Raw genomic sequence first — 16587 nt, 5'->3', positions numbered from 1 at the left:
ACAAATGGCAGTACTTAGCCCAGATCATCTGACTCCAAATCCAGAGCACTTTCCATTCTACCACCCATTTGGTATAGGGTGTGTGTTTAGTGGGGTTTTGACTTCACTTTTGAAAGAAGTTTTAGGAAGAATAGATAGAATACATGAATTTTGCTGTTAAAGAAAAAGACTGTCAGAGGGTCCACCATCGAAGTGGTCATTCAGCCATGGCTCCGTACCTCTCAGTATCTGGCTCTTTGCCATTAGCTCATGGCAGAGTTCAGCTCTTGCCTTCCTGAGCCTCTGTACCCCCTATTGACTGGCACATGATAATTTAGCTTACATTCTCATTTGGGGTTTGCTGTCCTTGTGGCAGCAGATGCCATCCCCCCACCTTTCCATTCCCCACCATTTCTACAATACTCATCAAAGTTTTGGGTCCAGTTGTTTACCTTTGCATGACCTATCCTAGAGATGATGAGAACAAATTAGCAAAGTTACTGAGATCCCAAATAAGACTGAGAAACTGGTTAATAACATATTTTTAGAGATGGAAGGAACTTCATAAATCATCTAGTCTAATCTCCCCCATTTTTACAGAGGAGGAAACTGAGCTCTACCCAAGGAGTTAAATGGTTTGCTCATGGTTATACAGGTAGTATCAGAGATAAGAAGTGGATCCAGATATTCTGAGTACCACTGTTCCACACTTAAGGCTAAGTATTTAAACATCTTATTCTGAAAGATATGATCATTTTGGAATAAAAAGTGACTATGTATAAACATTGTACAAATATATGTAGGGATTAACCAAGATTATTTCAATAAGAATTTTTTTGTGTAATCTCAAAGACCAAAGAGGGAAATCAATTGCTCTGTTTCCAACTTCTCCAATCTCAAATTCTCTTTTCTTTGTTCCTACCCTCCTGGAGTACTTTAAAACCTTTTAACCAATCTATTCACCTTTATATTCTCCTTGATCCAATGCACAGGCCTATCAGGCTAACCTTCCTTTTTACTCAGAGCTCACTGGCTCACTCTACTACCCAAAATGTTTCAATGGCTCCCTATTACTTATCCTATAAAACTTAAATTCCTTAGCCTTTTATATAGGGATACTTATGAAATTTTCTTTAGATGTGCTATGCCAGTCAAAATTATGACTATCATCCTTTATTTATGTTATATGAGCCTCTATTCATGTTTATCTTATACTTAGAATTTCATCCTCCCCCATCCATCTCCACTTATTGACATTCCATCCCAGCTCAGGTATCACAAAATTCACGAACCCTATCCTGCTGTCCCTCTGTCATTCCTCAAATTGGAATTGTTTTGATGTATTTACTTACTTGTGTCATAGTACTTTGTGGATATACCTTATTTGGGCTACTCTTCCCAACTCAGCACTCAGATGGATCACTAAGGGGAAGATTTCTTTCAGATTTCAAGGGTATACCTATGGAATAACCCTTCCTAACCTATGGCTCATGAGTCCCTACTAATGTGTTTCCCATTAATACTCAGTAGACACATTGAACCTTAAGCAAAGGCATTTATGTGCTAAAATTACATATTATCAACAGTAAGTATAAAACATTTTCTCCATATACTCCCCCACGACCCACAAGTCCATGGCAAAAAATGTGGTACCGAAACAAATGTATAGGATGTATGAGTAGCAAGGATAAATCACAACTCCTGTTTCTGTAGGAGCTGGAAGTCCTTTTTCTCTCCACAGTATTCTCTCACAGCTCTCCTTGGATGTAGTTTCTCTGTAGAGCAGCTTCCTTCTTTGGGTCCACAGGCTCTGTTGCTTATCTTCACTGCCATCATTCAAAGTTGTTTCTTTACTCAATTCACCAACTGTATGCATCTATTTTATTCTGGAATATATCTCTGCTCTCTCTATATTATTTGGAATTTTCTTGAACCAAATAATTCTGGACTGGCTAGAATGTCTCTCACTCTACTTCTATATGCCATAGCTAATGAAAGAGAGTCAAGAGAAATCCCCTCCTTCCTTCCTCCCTGCAAGAGTCACCTCCACAAAGTAGCCCTGAACCAGTACTCCTTCCAATTGAATCCTTGTTCACAGGACTTACTATTTAAACCCCTGAAAAGATGTTGTCTTACTTTTGCTTACTCAACGAAGCTGTTGCTCTAATTCCATCAGAGAAAATTGTTCACATTATCATAAAGGGATTGCGAATTAGATAGGACAGTGACATACATAATCCTTTTCATTAATTTAAAATTTTTTTACCAACTTGAGCCTTTAAGAAAAAAAGACAGATCAATACTCCTTACATGCATATTTTACTGCATCTTTCCACTAGACTGTGAACTCCATAGGAACGAAATCCATGTCTTATTTTATATTTGAATCTCTTCTTATACCTAAAATGGTATTTTGTACATAATAGTCACTTTATAAATGTTCGTGAAGTTAAAGATTATACAAGAAGTATTTTCAATCCAAAATTGAATTGTCTTCTGATTTCCTCTTCTGAGTCCAACAGCTTTCCTACTTCTGGGCCCCTTTAATCTCAGTATTCAAGGTATGCATGGGAAAGATTAAAACATTATATTAACAGAAGCTAAATTTTAAGAAAATAAACCCCTGATTTATTTTTTCTAACCCATATTGCCAAATATAATGATTTTAGTATTGTCCATGTTGTTGTTTCACTCTATTAGTGTGGAAAAATAGGAATTAATTATAATTTTACTTATTTCTTAATATTCAGATGCCAGAAAGTTACTCTGGAAATGCTGGGATTCTTTTCATTCTTTGGCAAATCTATATTGGAGAAGGAAAGAAGAATGAAATCTATAATTAATTCCTTTTCACCAGAAATGCAATATCAACTCTGGAGATTGAAAATAATTTACATACAAAGTATATACACTTACTTCAAATTACAAGAAATTGAATAAATTAAACATTTAAAAGATAGTACTATTCCCTCTAAGTTAAACCCTGTCTCTTCATTACTTGTCTGTCCATGCTATTAACTTTATGAAGCCCTCCCTGGTCTTCCAGTCATTAACATTTTTCCTTCACTCCTCCAGCTTTAGGATCTGCTTTTAAAGACCTTACTAAATAGATGTTCTGAAATAATAAGATCCTAGATAAAAGAATATGAGAGACCATAAGCAAGGACCCATAGATATTGCGACTTGCTCAAGATCACACAGAAAGTGTTGAATAATTAGATATTTTTCTAGTGATATGTAATCCTAGAAGTTGGGATTAAAAATAATTTTTAGGTCTACCTTTCTGCTTTGATTTTATTTTAACTTCTACACTAGGGATCTTAATATGTACACAAGTTGAACAAATCCCAAGATTTGGTGACAATTAGAACTTATAGGTTGGGGAGATAAAAAGATTCTTGAATGGTGGATCAGCTAAAGCCTTTCTTTTGGTCAAATTCTAGCTTTGTAGCTTGATTCCAATAACTGAATTCTGGATTTTTATTATGACTGTCCATCTAATATCCCAATTCTAAGTACTGGGTCTCCATCTAGCCCATCCCCACGCCTGAATTTTTTGCTTAGATTACACGTTACTACAAAACAGAAAGAAGGGTGATTGAATCATGGGGCAGGCAGGAAGCAGCTGCTGTTAATGGCCCTAAATATGGCATCAACATCTTTTCCCTGTCCTGCACGTAGCTTATAGAGAGAGATAGAGCCGGCATCTGTATTTGATATTAGCCCAGCTCTCACACTCTGGCTTTGCAGATGAATATTTTGGAAGGAAAGAAAGCCAATTTAAACTTTTGCAAGTAAAATAGTACAGATAAAGACTCTAGTTACCTGATATTTATGCAGTTAGGTTGAGTAGCTTCTGCATTATTTCTGAGTTTGAGTTTGAATTCCTGTTCTGTTTGTTTCTGGGGGAGGTTTATCTTGTTGGGCTGTGTTGAAACCAGCCAGAGGTCTTAAGTAGCAGATACCAGTGATGACCTTGTGTGTAGCACCTGTATCCTTAATAACAGCTTCTGAGTCTTTCCCTCCTCTCTCTGGGATGTCTGGGTCTTTGTACAAAGCCTGATCCTCCAGTCATTCTTAGACTGACACCTTGTCTTGCTTTCCTCCCTATCTCATTCTTTCAAGGAGAGGAGTCCTGTTTCCTGAATACCATATTCCATGGGTAGGTCTTAAATTATCTTGCTAATCATCCCTAATGCAAACCACCTGGCTCTCTGGAACTCTGACTACCTTTACTGCCAAATTATCTGATGTTATTTGCTAATGGCCTATTGAGCATCTCTCTCTGATTTCACCTCCTTCCTTATCACACTCCTGAGGCTGACTGTAGGAATTTTTCCTGAACTCTTACCCAGCCTAATGGGTTTGTCTAACTTCAGAATCAAAGGTAGTGAATTAATGAATGAACTACTAGAATCTGGCTCATCCCACCAATGACTTAAGTCCTGATTCTGACACCCAACTGTCTCAGAGTAGATAAAACCCTGTTGGACAAGTTCACTAAACAGTTATCGAAGCCAAAAGTCCTGTGTTATTATGCTAAATATTATGTTAAATACACATATTTAATCATGAGTGGATCACCAGATAAATTTTCTTTTACAATATTTGGATTGTGAATCATGAACCTTCAAAAGGTACTTCCTCCTTAACTTCTTGTTTTAACTCTCTTTAAGTATTAGCTTCCCTTATTAGAATGTAAGCTCCTTAAGGACAGCTGTTTTTGTCTTTTTATTTGTATCCTTAGCACCTAGCATAGTACTTGGTACATAGTAAATACTAAATAAATGCTCATTTTCTGCTCATCATCTATTATCTCCATGCCTTTGTATTTCCTAGGTCTGATATGTTTTCCTTTCTGATATCTGCCTCTTAGTTTCCTTAGTTTTAAAAGATTCATCCCAAGGCCCACTTTCTGTATGAAATTTTTCCCACTTCCCTCTACCTTCCCGTTGAGATTTCAATCTATTTGGTATGTATATTATATATACCTAGTAATTTATGTCTCCTCCATTACAATGTGTACTCCTTAATGGAAAGAATTACCATCTTTGTCTCTCTTTGTATTCCCAGTGCTTAATTATAGTGTCTAGCATGTAGTATACACTTAATAAATGCTGTTCACTGATTTGTCTGTAGTTAATACACTACTAAGTGTTAGGGGCAAGGTTTGAAACCAGGTCTTCCTGACAATTATTGACTAAATTTGGTGATTTAAAAATAATTGAATTTCTTCAGATAAAGGCCAATACTATCCACTTATTTTTTGATGCTTAGATTTATATTTTTAAAGAATAAAATTCATTTCCTGTGATGTTATACTCTGTAAAATTCTATGAACATCTCCAAATCTCTCTTTGGACTGATACTTCAAGGATTCATAATGCTATGTTATTTGCTAAAGAAAATGCTGGGCTAAGAGTCAGGAATGTTTTAGCTGGAATCCTGCCTCAGATATATACTATGTGACCTAGGACAGGTCACATAACCACTGTGGTTTTCACTGTCCTTATGTATGAAATAGAGAATTGGATCAATGCACTCCAAGTCCTTTTCTGCTTGAGATCAATAATCCCATGACTTTATGATCCCAGAGTAGGTTGTTTTTTGGAGTTGCTATTGCCAAAAAAAAAAAAGAAAAAAAATGAATCATCCTGTGTCCAATTGGATGTTGAGCCTCACTGAGTTTAGGCTGGTCCTTGAAAAATAAACAGGCTATCCCCAGGCCTATTCTCTAAACTTTTCCAGTTTGTATAGTCTGTCTACAGTCTACTGGAACAGCCTTCCAAAAAATATAAAAGTTAAGAGTAGAAGAGAATTGTTAAAGGATTCTGAAATGTCAGAGAAAAACATACTTGTAACTAGAATTCTTTCACTACATTAGAAGAATAGTAATTGCTTGTTGTCTAATCAGCTCCAAGGCCCAGACCTTGTAATTTGAGGTATTAGTGAAATAACATAATACACAAGATCACAATTTTTAAGCCATTAATCAGGCAATAAGCATTTCTTACTATGCTTCGGGGACTCTTCTCAGTGCTAAGGATACTAAGAAGATGTAATAGCCCTCCCTGCCTTTGAGCACCTAAACCAGACATTTTCTTTTTTTTTCTTATTAGACATGTACATTCATTTTATTTATTTATTTTTTTTACATATTTCCCTATGGATCATGTTGGGAGAGAAAAATTAGAACAAAAGGGAAAAACTATGAGGGGGAAAAAAAAGGAAAAGGAAAATAAAAATAAAGTGAACATAGCATGTATTGATTTACATTTTGTCTCCTTAGTTCTCTCTGAATGTGGATGTTTTCCATTCAGGGTTTATTGGGTTTGCCTTATATCACTTGAATTATTGAGAAGAACCAAGTCTGTCATAGTTGATTATCTCATATTCTTGCTGTTATTGTGTACAATGTATTCCTGCCTCTGCTTGTTTCACTCAGCATCAGTTCATGTAAATCTTTCCAGGCCTTTCTAATATCAGCTTGTTCATTAATTTTTTATAGAACAATAATATTCCATTATTTTCATATACTATAACTTATTCAGCCTTTCCCCAAATGATGGGCATCTACACATTTTCCAATTCTTTGCTGCCACCAAAAAAGAGCTGCTACAAATATTTTTGCACATGTGGGATCCTTTCCCTTCTTTTATGATTTCTTAGGAATACAGACCCCGTAGTGACACTGCTGGATCAAACGATATGCACAGTTTTATAGCCCTTTGAGCATAGTTCCAAATTGATCTCCAGAATGTAAACCAGACATTTCCAAGCCTTTGGTCAATTGCTGAGCCGTTTTGTCTTTGAGCAATGCTTCCTTAATGGATTTTCATTTAAGATTTAGAAAGCAGACTTACAGCCATCATCCATCATGACAACAGCAAACCTAGTCATTCAGAAGGGAATTTGAACCATGTCTCTTTATTGCTATTTGTGACCCAGCCTAATCAAGTCTTAAATTTGCTCCCTAGTTATCAGATTTAGGTAAACTCACTCTGTACTAAGATGAAAAAATTTATACCCCACTTACCATGCTTGGTCAGCAGTTTTGAAAGCACTGGAAGGGCTAAGAAGCAGAGACTTGACAAGATCTTGGGTGAAAAAATAGAGATTATTTTAAATTTTTCATTATGACCCAAATTTGATTATATCAAGAAGATCAGACTAGCTCTTAGGAGCAGAGGTACTTACAAATTATGATGAACATCAGTGAAAATGTCAAAAGGGCAATGAATGATTCTTCCAGAGAGCATCTTTAAAAACAAAATGATAACAAAAATACTTCTCATATTTAACAAGATAATGGAATGGCTTCCACTGGAAACAAAACATTCTTCTAATACTTGGTAATAAACTTTAAAGGAAGTAATTTATCATGTGATGATTAACAAAACATTAATTTAAAACTCATTAAAAAATTAAGGCTAAATTTTTCTAAATGTGTCAAGACAGCCTGAATTCATAAGCTAGATAGATGGTACAGTGGATAGAATGCCAGATTTGGAGTTATGTAGAGCTTAGTTCTAACCTCGTCTCAGATATTTTCTACCTCTGTGATACTGGACAAGATATTTAAAATCTTTTAGCCTCAGTTTTCTCTTTTATGACATGTTAGGGTTATTAGTTATTAATCCTAAGGTCTTTTCCAGCCTTAAATCTCTGATCCTATGAAAAGACTAAATTATAGAACATATTAATGTTAGGTTATGTTAGGTAATGAAGTCAATAAAGTGCTGGACCAGGATTCAGGAAGATGAATTCAAATCCTGCCCTGAAGTCAGGAGGACCTGAATTCAAATCTGATCTCAGACACTTAACACTTCTTGTCTGTGTGACCCTGGGCAAGTCACTTAACCCCAATTGCCTCAGCAAAAAAAAGAAAATTAAGGCTCTTGCCTACATAGAAGATACCAATATGGTATCAGTATTCTCAAGTCATTATACCTAAAAGGCACAATACCAAAAATGAAGGACAAGATCACCACAGTGGGAAAATAGATTTAGGGGGACATTAAATCCTGAAATTTCCTGCTTTTTAAATATTCACTTAGGTCTATAATTCTGAAATAACCCTGAATACCCTGAAAGAGAACATGGGTGACTAGCAACATTTTTTCTAGCATTGGTTCAATTACTTCCAAGGTCCAGATAGACAGACTCACTGTGCCTTCTCCATATACCTCAGCAGCAGCCACTAGATTACAGAGGTAGTTTTGTTCTATTCAGGTACATCAAGCTCAAACCTCTTGGTCTGAATTCTCAACTAAGTTAGCAGTACTATGGATCTGACAGTCCTATTAGAACCATGGACAGCACCAAAGTAATTTCCACTGACTATCTTTGAGGTTTATGGAGCAGAAAAATTAAATAATAGCCATTAGGAACTTTCTATAATTAAGAACTTGCCAAGACAGCAGCTGAGAGCTCCAGGTATACTAATATACAATATGGAGCCTGAAAACAAATTATCGTCAGCCTATAGATATGATACTCCTTCATCTGAATCCTCAAACAGCCTCACAACCTAGGAACAGCCCCACCAAGTCCAATAAGGATGCTCTGCTCTTTGCTGATTACAATAAGCGAGAGGATTTGTTAAACTAGGATAAAGGTTCCTCCAGAGCAATGATTCTGGGACTGTCAAGTACTACTGAGTTTCTCATCCATTTTTCTAAGGAATTCTGTTCTTGATGTCTGATTTGTCAATGAGTTGCAACTAGGAATGGACAAGAACAGATGGCTAAAGTCACGCCTCAAGATACATTATTTAAATATCACAGAGTAATTACTTATCAAATACCAACAAAATTAAAATTGTAATTACCTTGTACATGCTGAAATGATTAAGCATATTGCAAATCCGACTACTGGAAAAAGGATCTCTTGAAATGGACTGGACTCTAATAGGAAAAGAGGGGAAAAAGAATTGAGAAGCATTGCTCATTATTAAATTGTACTAAAACTATTAAAATTATAACTGATTAAATAAAAGTAATTTAATAATAATTAAATAATAATAAATGCTTGTTATTAAATATATTGACCTATACTATTCGTTCTCCCAATTTTAAACTTCCTCTGGAAATATTATTTGCAAATATCACATTTGTACTCTGAACACATTCTTTGCTTTGCCCTTTTCTTGTCTTTGTTCACACTCTTTCCTATGCATGGAATGCAATCTCACTTTCCCTTTTCCTACTGAAGTCATACTTAGAATTTTAATCCCAAATTAAATGCTATTTCCTCCCTCAGGCTTACCCTGATATTCCTGGTTAGTAATTATCTTCCCCCTCAAACCTCCTCACACAGCACTTTGTTCTGAATCTCTCTAATGCTATCATCATGAAACAGTTTTTCAGAGAAGCACAGCATTTTAGATTTGCAAGGGACCTTAGGGTCCATTTTACCTAACCCATAGGCAGAAAGAATCCTCATTAGAACATAACTGACACCTCAGCCAGCCTTTGCTTGGAGACTTTCAATGAGGGGGAACTACATACATTTCCACCTCTGTTTTTGCTTTTTCCCACTACTACACAGTAAAATTTAGAAGGAAAGGAAGTATGTCCTATCTAAATGCAGATAACATTCCATACCACCTAGGACAGTGATGGGAATATAGTATACTGTTAATGCTTGTTGGTGAAGCAGAATTAGTTGAATTAATACACAGAAGTAAAAAAAAATAAACCTTTGAAGTATAGTCCTTTGCTTTGGGAACTCTATCATAAACTAGTCCTCTATAACATGGCAAAATGAATGATTTTCCTTGAAGAATTTATAGCTTTTGGTTTTTTAAAATATGGTTTCTATTTTGAAGAACTTCACTGTCAATAAATCAACTTTGTGCTTCATAGCATTTTTTTACCCAAGTAAATCCAAAGAATTTTAAAAGTATCAACTTAATCATCTTTAACATCCCAAGTGCCTTTGCCTTTGAAATAATTATAGATCACATAAAAATATAATTGGAAGAAGTCTAAAAATCTAGTGGTAGTCATTGTTGTCATTTCTGAAATCTAGTGGTTGTCATTGTTTGACCCTTTTTGACCCTATTTTGGGTTTACTTGGCAAAGATACTGGAATGGTTTGCCATTTCCTTCTCCATTAGGTCCAGTGAATCCCTTTTTTTCAGGCAATCAGAGGTTAAGTGTCTTCCTAATTCCCAGCTCAGTGCTCTATCTAGTGACTCCTAGGCTGCTCCATCAGATGGTACAAACATTCCCCAAATATTTTTGTATGGTTGCAGTTCTGAGAAAAGCAGAATTTATGGTATTGATAGCATGGTGTTTTATACTGGCTGCCTTTTTAAAGCTGATTCATTTGATAGGAAGGAATAGGCATTAACACAGAAGAAGGAAGATTTTCATAAAAATATTTACAATAACTGGGCTTAGGAGGAAGACTCACCTTTAAGAGTTCAAATCTAGCCTCAGACATTTATTAGTTATGTAAGTCTTTGAAAATCACTTAACCCTGTTTGTCTCAGGTTCCTCATCTGTAAAATGAACTGGAGAAGAAAAGAACAAATCACTCCAGTATCTTTGCCAAGAAAACTCCAAATGAGTTTGTGGAGAATTGGACATGAGTGAAAAATGACTTAAGAACATTGATAATAATATTTTGTTTGGATTGAATTGTAACTCAGATGCATTCCATCCTCATTTTATAAGATGAGAAAAATAGGCCAGAATAGGGGAAATCATTTTGCCTGAAATGACAGACATAAGAGGAGGTGAACAAAGTCATTTTTTTTTCTTTGAGTGGCATTTTTCTGTATGAAAGGAGATTGTGACTTCATCTACTGTGAGTCTTTAAGGAAATATCCAACCCTTCAAGGCACTTCAAACTATGATAACACATCAGATTTTCATTGCTCAAGTACAAAATGGTCCTCAGTGATCAAGCACCAATTTGGGAGCGATGTGGGAAAGAAAGTGATTATAGCACATTTCAGCATGAGAACACTTTTGATAAGACAGACAGACACACACATGTACACACACACGTACACACACACACACACACACACACACACACACACACACACTGATGATATCTGAATGAAGATGGGCCTGATGAGAGAGGTAAGGAGATAAATACAAAATACAACCATAAAGGTTCCTTAACTTATAAATACCTTGTGTTTTTAAAAATCATGTCAATCATTTGGAACTTTAATACATTTCCCCATAAAACATGATGAGGAATGCTAGGTTCCTAGGTAAGCTCAGAAAACTTATTAATACATAAGGGGGCTGAATTCCAGTGGCTTCCTCTTATTTCTAGGATCAAGTACTAACTCTGTTTGGCATTTTAAACCCTTTATAACTACTCTCCAACCTACTTTATCAGCTTTCTCATATATTATTCCTTTTCATACACCATATAGTATACACAGATTGATCTTATAATTGTTCTTCACATATGACATTCTATTTCCCATCTCCATGCTTTTTCATAAGTCAATGTCTAGAAGGGACATCCTCCGAACTTCCATCTCAGAATTTATAGTTTCCTGAAAATCATAATTCAAATGCTAAGGGCCCTTTTTATATGAAGCTTTTTTTTGATGCTCTTACCTTCAAATTCTTCCTTCCTGAAAATTACTTTTGTTAATTTTGTATTTGCTCAAAGGCATGCATGCCATTTTCTCCAATAAAATGTTCACTCCTTGAGAACAGACTTTATAATATTTATCTATTTTCAATTCCTAGCACATAGCAGGGGCTTGCTAAACTTTATTGATTTGATTGGTTGAGAGGTGAAATTTGAGTGATGATAAGACTTTTGAGAGTTCCAAAGAAGATACCATCTAGGCTACTCATATATAAAATCAGCCCTTATAATAAAACTATTTTCTATTATGTAGATAAAAGTTATTATTTCCAGATTAGTAATTTTTAGGAATTTAGAATAGTGAAATGGAAAGATCATTGACCTAGGAGTCAAGAGACTTGAGCTCAATTCCCAGCTCTGTCAATAACTCATCATATCACCTCAGGTCATATGTAATTATCCTCTCTGAGCCTTATTTTACTCCTCCATAAAAATGGAGTTGAAGGGTTGAAGAAAAGGTCATATTATTTTTAAAAATCAGAGAGGATTGAAAGGAGGTAGCTTTCAAATCTATGATTGAAGGGGAAAATCATCACTAAGTGAGAGAGAAACAAGTGGGGGGGAAAGATAGCTTTACAATTTTATTATAAAATTTAAAAAAATCTTATAAGATGTTTCACATTCTGTTCTATTTCTTAATTTTTTAAAATAATGTTTTGTTATTTCTTGGTCTCTCATAGCTTCATTGGTTTCCCCTTACCCAATTCTAATTTTCAAAGAGTTATTTTCATCTTTGAAACTCCATATTGTAGGGGGCAGCTAGGTGGTGCAGTGGATAGAGCACCAGGCCTGAAGTCAGGACTCCAGTTCAAATCTGATCTCAGACACTTATACTTCCTAGCTGTGTGACCCTATCACTTCACCCCAATTGTATCAGCAAAAAAGAGAAAGAGAGAGAGAAAAATAAAGAGAGAGACAGACAGACAGACTAGAGAGAAAGAGAGAGAGATAGAGAGAAAGAGAGAGACAGAGAGAGACAGAGAGAGAAAGAGAGAGACAGAGAGAAAGAGAGAGAGAAAGAGAGAGAGACAGAGAGAGACAGAGAGAAAGAGAGAGAGAGAGAGATAGAGAGAGAGAGAGACAGAGAGAGAGAGAAAGAGAGAGAGAGACAGAGAGAGAGAGAAAGAGAGAGAGAGAGACAGAGAGAGAGAGAGAGAGAGAGAGAGAGACAGAGAGAGAGAGAAAGAGAGAGAGAGAGACAGAGAGAGAGAGAGAGAGACAGAGAGAGAGAGAGAGAGAGAGAGAGAGAGAGAGAGAGAGAGAGAGAGAGAGAGAGAGAGAGAAAGAGAGAGAGAGACTTATTTCCTTTTCTGGATGGTTAAATTTTTTTTCATAATCTTGTTTTTCTAAGATTTTTTTTTAGTTTTCAATGTCTTTCATTTGATTTTTAAATTCTTTTTTGAGTTCTTCTATAAATTCTCTCTGGGTGAGGAACCATTTCATAATTTTGTTTTTTTAAAAAGAAAATCATAACAGGTAAGTGCCATAAGTAGATAAGAAAGTTTATAAATAGTTTTCAAAGAAAAATTACAAACTGTGTAAATAGCTACTGAAAAAAGTGTTTCAAATCACAACTTGGGAAAAGATGTATAAAATAAAAATAATTTTGAAATTTAACTTCATAACAATTAAATTGTTTAAAAATATAAAAACAAAAGTAATCAATGTAAGGGGGAGGGATTGTGATAAGACACATACTGTACTGTAATTATAACTGTTCCAAACACTTTGGAATTACACAAGACTTCACTAAATTGTTTGTAGTCTTTGAACTATAATCCCAGCAGCACTTTTTGTGGTAGGAAAGACTTTTAGGAAAAAACCAAAACAAAACAAAAAAAATATTCCTCCCCCCTCCCCAATTCATGGTAGGGAAGCAGAGGGAACAAAACAGATGATGACATAATAACATATAGTAGTTACAATAAATCTAAATAAAATCAGCATCTAGAGCTTAATTGTGATGACCAGGTCTGCTGCTTACCACCTTAGTCACTGTCCAGAGCAATCAGAGACTGACTGACTGGCCCCGGGACCACACAACCAGTGTGTATCAGAGATCATGTTTTTCTGATTCCAAGACCAGCTCTCTGATAGCTACTCTCCTTCTCTGATGATGTGTGAGTACATATCAGGGATATTTGGAGGAAGAATTCCTCAGAAGTAAAACATTTATATATCACTTATTATATGTCAAACTCTTCACAATTATTTCAATTTAATTACATTCATTCAATTACAATCTTTACATTATTTCATTTGATCTTTACAACAGTTCTGAGAGGTAAATTTTCATTTAGAGATGAGGAAACTGAGGCAAATAAATGTTAACCAACTTGGTCCAAGGGAAACACAACTAATAAATATATGAAGATGGATTTGGATTTAGATTTTTCTGACTCCAAGCTGGGCACTTTATTCAGTGCACCCCTTAGTTTTCCCTAGGAGGGCAGACTAATACAGACTAAAATGAGATACTTAGGAGAAATGACTTTTGACTCACGCGAATGATGTAAAATTCCCTCCTGGAAATGTTCTGGAATAATCAGTGGAGACTGAGAAGGCACAGAACACAGCTTCTCTTTAGAATGCTGAAGGACTACATTGATGGAGGATGAGATCTCAGAAGAATCTGGAGTTTGTTTTTCTGACAACCATGGTTGGGATGAGGAAGAAAATTCAGAATGATCTGTTGGAAAAACAAAGTCCTGGTTGTGTGTGTGCCCACATGTGTACATACACTCAATTTAATATCATATAGCACTTTGAGGAATGGAACTATAGTGAAATTAAAGCAACAAGAAAGGGTGCTGAAATTCCCAAAAAATGATATTCTACTATGGCAGAGAACAAAAACACTCAAAGAAGGTTTCCAGGGCTCTTACCCAACCCTAGGAAGGGATCAGTTCTATCCCCAACATCTTTATCCAGAAGTGAGGTTAAAATGAATTCCATGGAAAGAAAAGAAATGACAAAAACATCAGAGTAAGAGTTGAATGAATAGGAAAGGACAGTATCACACCATTGAGTGATAGTGTAAAGGATTAAGGGAAGGAATAAATGTATACAAAGCCCAGAGTTTACAGCATCAGTTCATGAAAGTGTCCATAGAATTGCCTCCTTCCTTTGTTTCACACTAAGTCCCTGTCCAACCATTAGTAGGATAGGAGGGGTTAGGGGACTGTTGTCCCTATATTTGATGCTTAGAGAAATTTTTCTTCTAGATACCATACCTGTAAACATACTCCAGTCTCTCTGGAAAAAAAAAAGCCCTCCAGCTAATTTCCAGCTAATTACTCATTTCTCTATTTCCATATTCATGGTTAAGTTTCCAGAAAAGATTTTCGGTGTCCCAGTGTAACTCCTATCCCACCACTCATTATCACCTTGGTTCCATGAAATTGGGCTTCCATCCCCATTATACTGCTGAAATGGCCCTCTGAAAAGTGACCGAAGGCTGGTCACCACTTACTAAAGCGTGTAGGAGGGAAAAATCATTTGTGCAAGATCATACAATTAGTATGTAACAGAGATGGATTTCAAAACCCAATTTTTCTCACCCCTGACCTAATGTTCTCTACACATCAGTGCCAATTTTATGAAGACTAAAGTTCTCAACTACGTGAGTCCTTCATTTGGTGTGCTAGAAAAAAGTAATTTTACTTAATTTTGAGATAGAATGAAAAGTATTTTCTAAGAACCATCATGGTGTTATTACAACTAAGTGATTTAAATATTGATGTGTTCTAAAACATTTCTTGAATCTCAGAAGTGGAAGAGAATTCAGAGACCACCTCATCCAAGCATACCTGTTGTCTACAACACAAATAAGTGACTATTTAGCCTCTTGAAGACCTCCAATAATCAAACTTTCTTCCTGGATGACCACTTTTCAAGGTATAATTATGGTAAGGATTTCTTTCGTGTATAGATAGCTATTAAGACCTCTTTTGACTCTCAAGTTATATGATTCTATGATCTTTCTGAGTCAGTTTCATCCTCTTTTAAAGAGCTCTACATGTTGAAAAATTTTGTTTTTCATATTATGCTAAAATCTTCCTTTTTGTAGATACCCATTGTGACCAAGCAGAAAAAACTCCAATTATGCAGCTAAGTGGTACAGTGGCTAGACCAGAGTTCAAATCCAGCCACAGATACTTACTTTGGCAAGTAATTTAATCTTTGATTGACTCTAATTCCTCAACTGTAAAAAACAAAAAAAACAAAAAAACCAATAACAGTCCCTTCCTTTGCAAGGTCAAATTTTGTGAGGATCAAATGAAATATTGTTTGTGTCAGACACATAGTGGGGTGCTACATAAAAGCTTATTCTTTTTTTCCTTCCCTTCTCTCTAGTAAATAGTTCCACTCACTAAATTGATACAACATGATTAGTGAGTATCTCATACCAAGTGGTTTATCTTATTCTCTTTTATCACTGAAAAATAAAATTCATCATTATTTACCTTTATTCCATGATAGTCAATACAAAAAATAACAACACAAATTTTCCCCATTGTGGAAACAGGTCACTTTCTGGTAGCTTGCTAGCCAATGGGTGATGCAAAAAGATGGAAGGCTCCCTTTTCTAATTATAAAGGTGACAGCCATGTCCGTGGGCTGGGGCATCCCAGGCCAGAGTAAATATGTAAGAAGGTGGCCACTTGTGCCCTGCCACCCCAGCTCTACTTCCATATGCAGCTGCCATATGCTATCTTGTCAAGTAGCTTAGAGACCTCTCTGGTGGTTGCCAAGAAGACAGCAGGCAGAGAAAACTATAAATTCTCCAGTTCTTTGCATTACATTTCAAATAATTCTTCCTAAAATCACATTAGGGTTTTGTTTTTTTTGGGGTTTTTTTTTGGCAGTCACAATTGTGATTCATATTATACTTCTTTCTGACTAAAGCCATAGGCCCTTTTCCATATGGATTGCTATCAGCCCACATCTTCCTTCTTCTGCTCTTGTGAAGTTTGTTTG

At 35.7% G+C, this 16587-nt stretch overlaps 1 protein-coding gene and 1 long non-coding RNA gene across 7 annotated transcripts in view; one reads left to right on the top strand and one right to left on the bottom strand.

The window, feature by feature from the left end:
* LOC141552683 (uncharacterized) overlaps positions 1-16587 on the top strand; it is a 72102-nt gene that overhangs the window by 13623 nt on the left and 41892 nt on the right. The window lies entirely within an intron of this gene.
* The window catches only part of TMEM71 (transmembrane protein 71), a 43717-nt gene continuing 28644 nt past the window's right edge, over positions 1515-16587 (bottom strand). For all 6 annotated transcript variants that reach the window (XM_074265314.1, XM_074265360.1, XM_074265343.1 and 3 more), the window contains 5 exons: positions 14111-14296; positions 8810-8885; positions 7177-7238; positions 7016-7076; positions 1515-2782 (listed from right to left, as the gene is read on the bottom strand). In XM_074265314.1, coding sequence (XP_074121415.1) covers position 2782; positions 7016-7076; positions 7177-7238; positions 8810-8885; positions 14111-14296 — 386 coding nt within the window. In that variant the 3' untranslated portion in view covers positions 1515-2781. The remainder of the gene's footprint in view (positions 2783-7015; positions 7077-7176; positions 7239-8809; positions 8886-14110; positions 14297-16587) is intronic.

Source organism: Sminthopsis crassicaudata, chromosome 1, assembly GCF_048593235.1.
Source record: "Sminthopsis crassicaudata isolate SCR6 chromosome 1, ASM4859323v1, whole genome shotgun sequence".
Classification (NCBI taxonomy): domain Eukaryota; kingdom Metazoa; phylum Chordata; class Mammalia; order Dasyuromorphia; family Dasyuridae; genus Sminthopsis; species Sminthopsis crassicaudata.
This window is presented reverse-complemented; position numbering and strand designations above follow the sequence as displayed.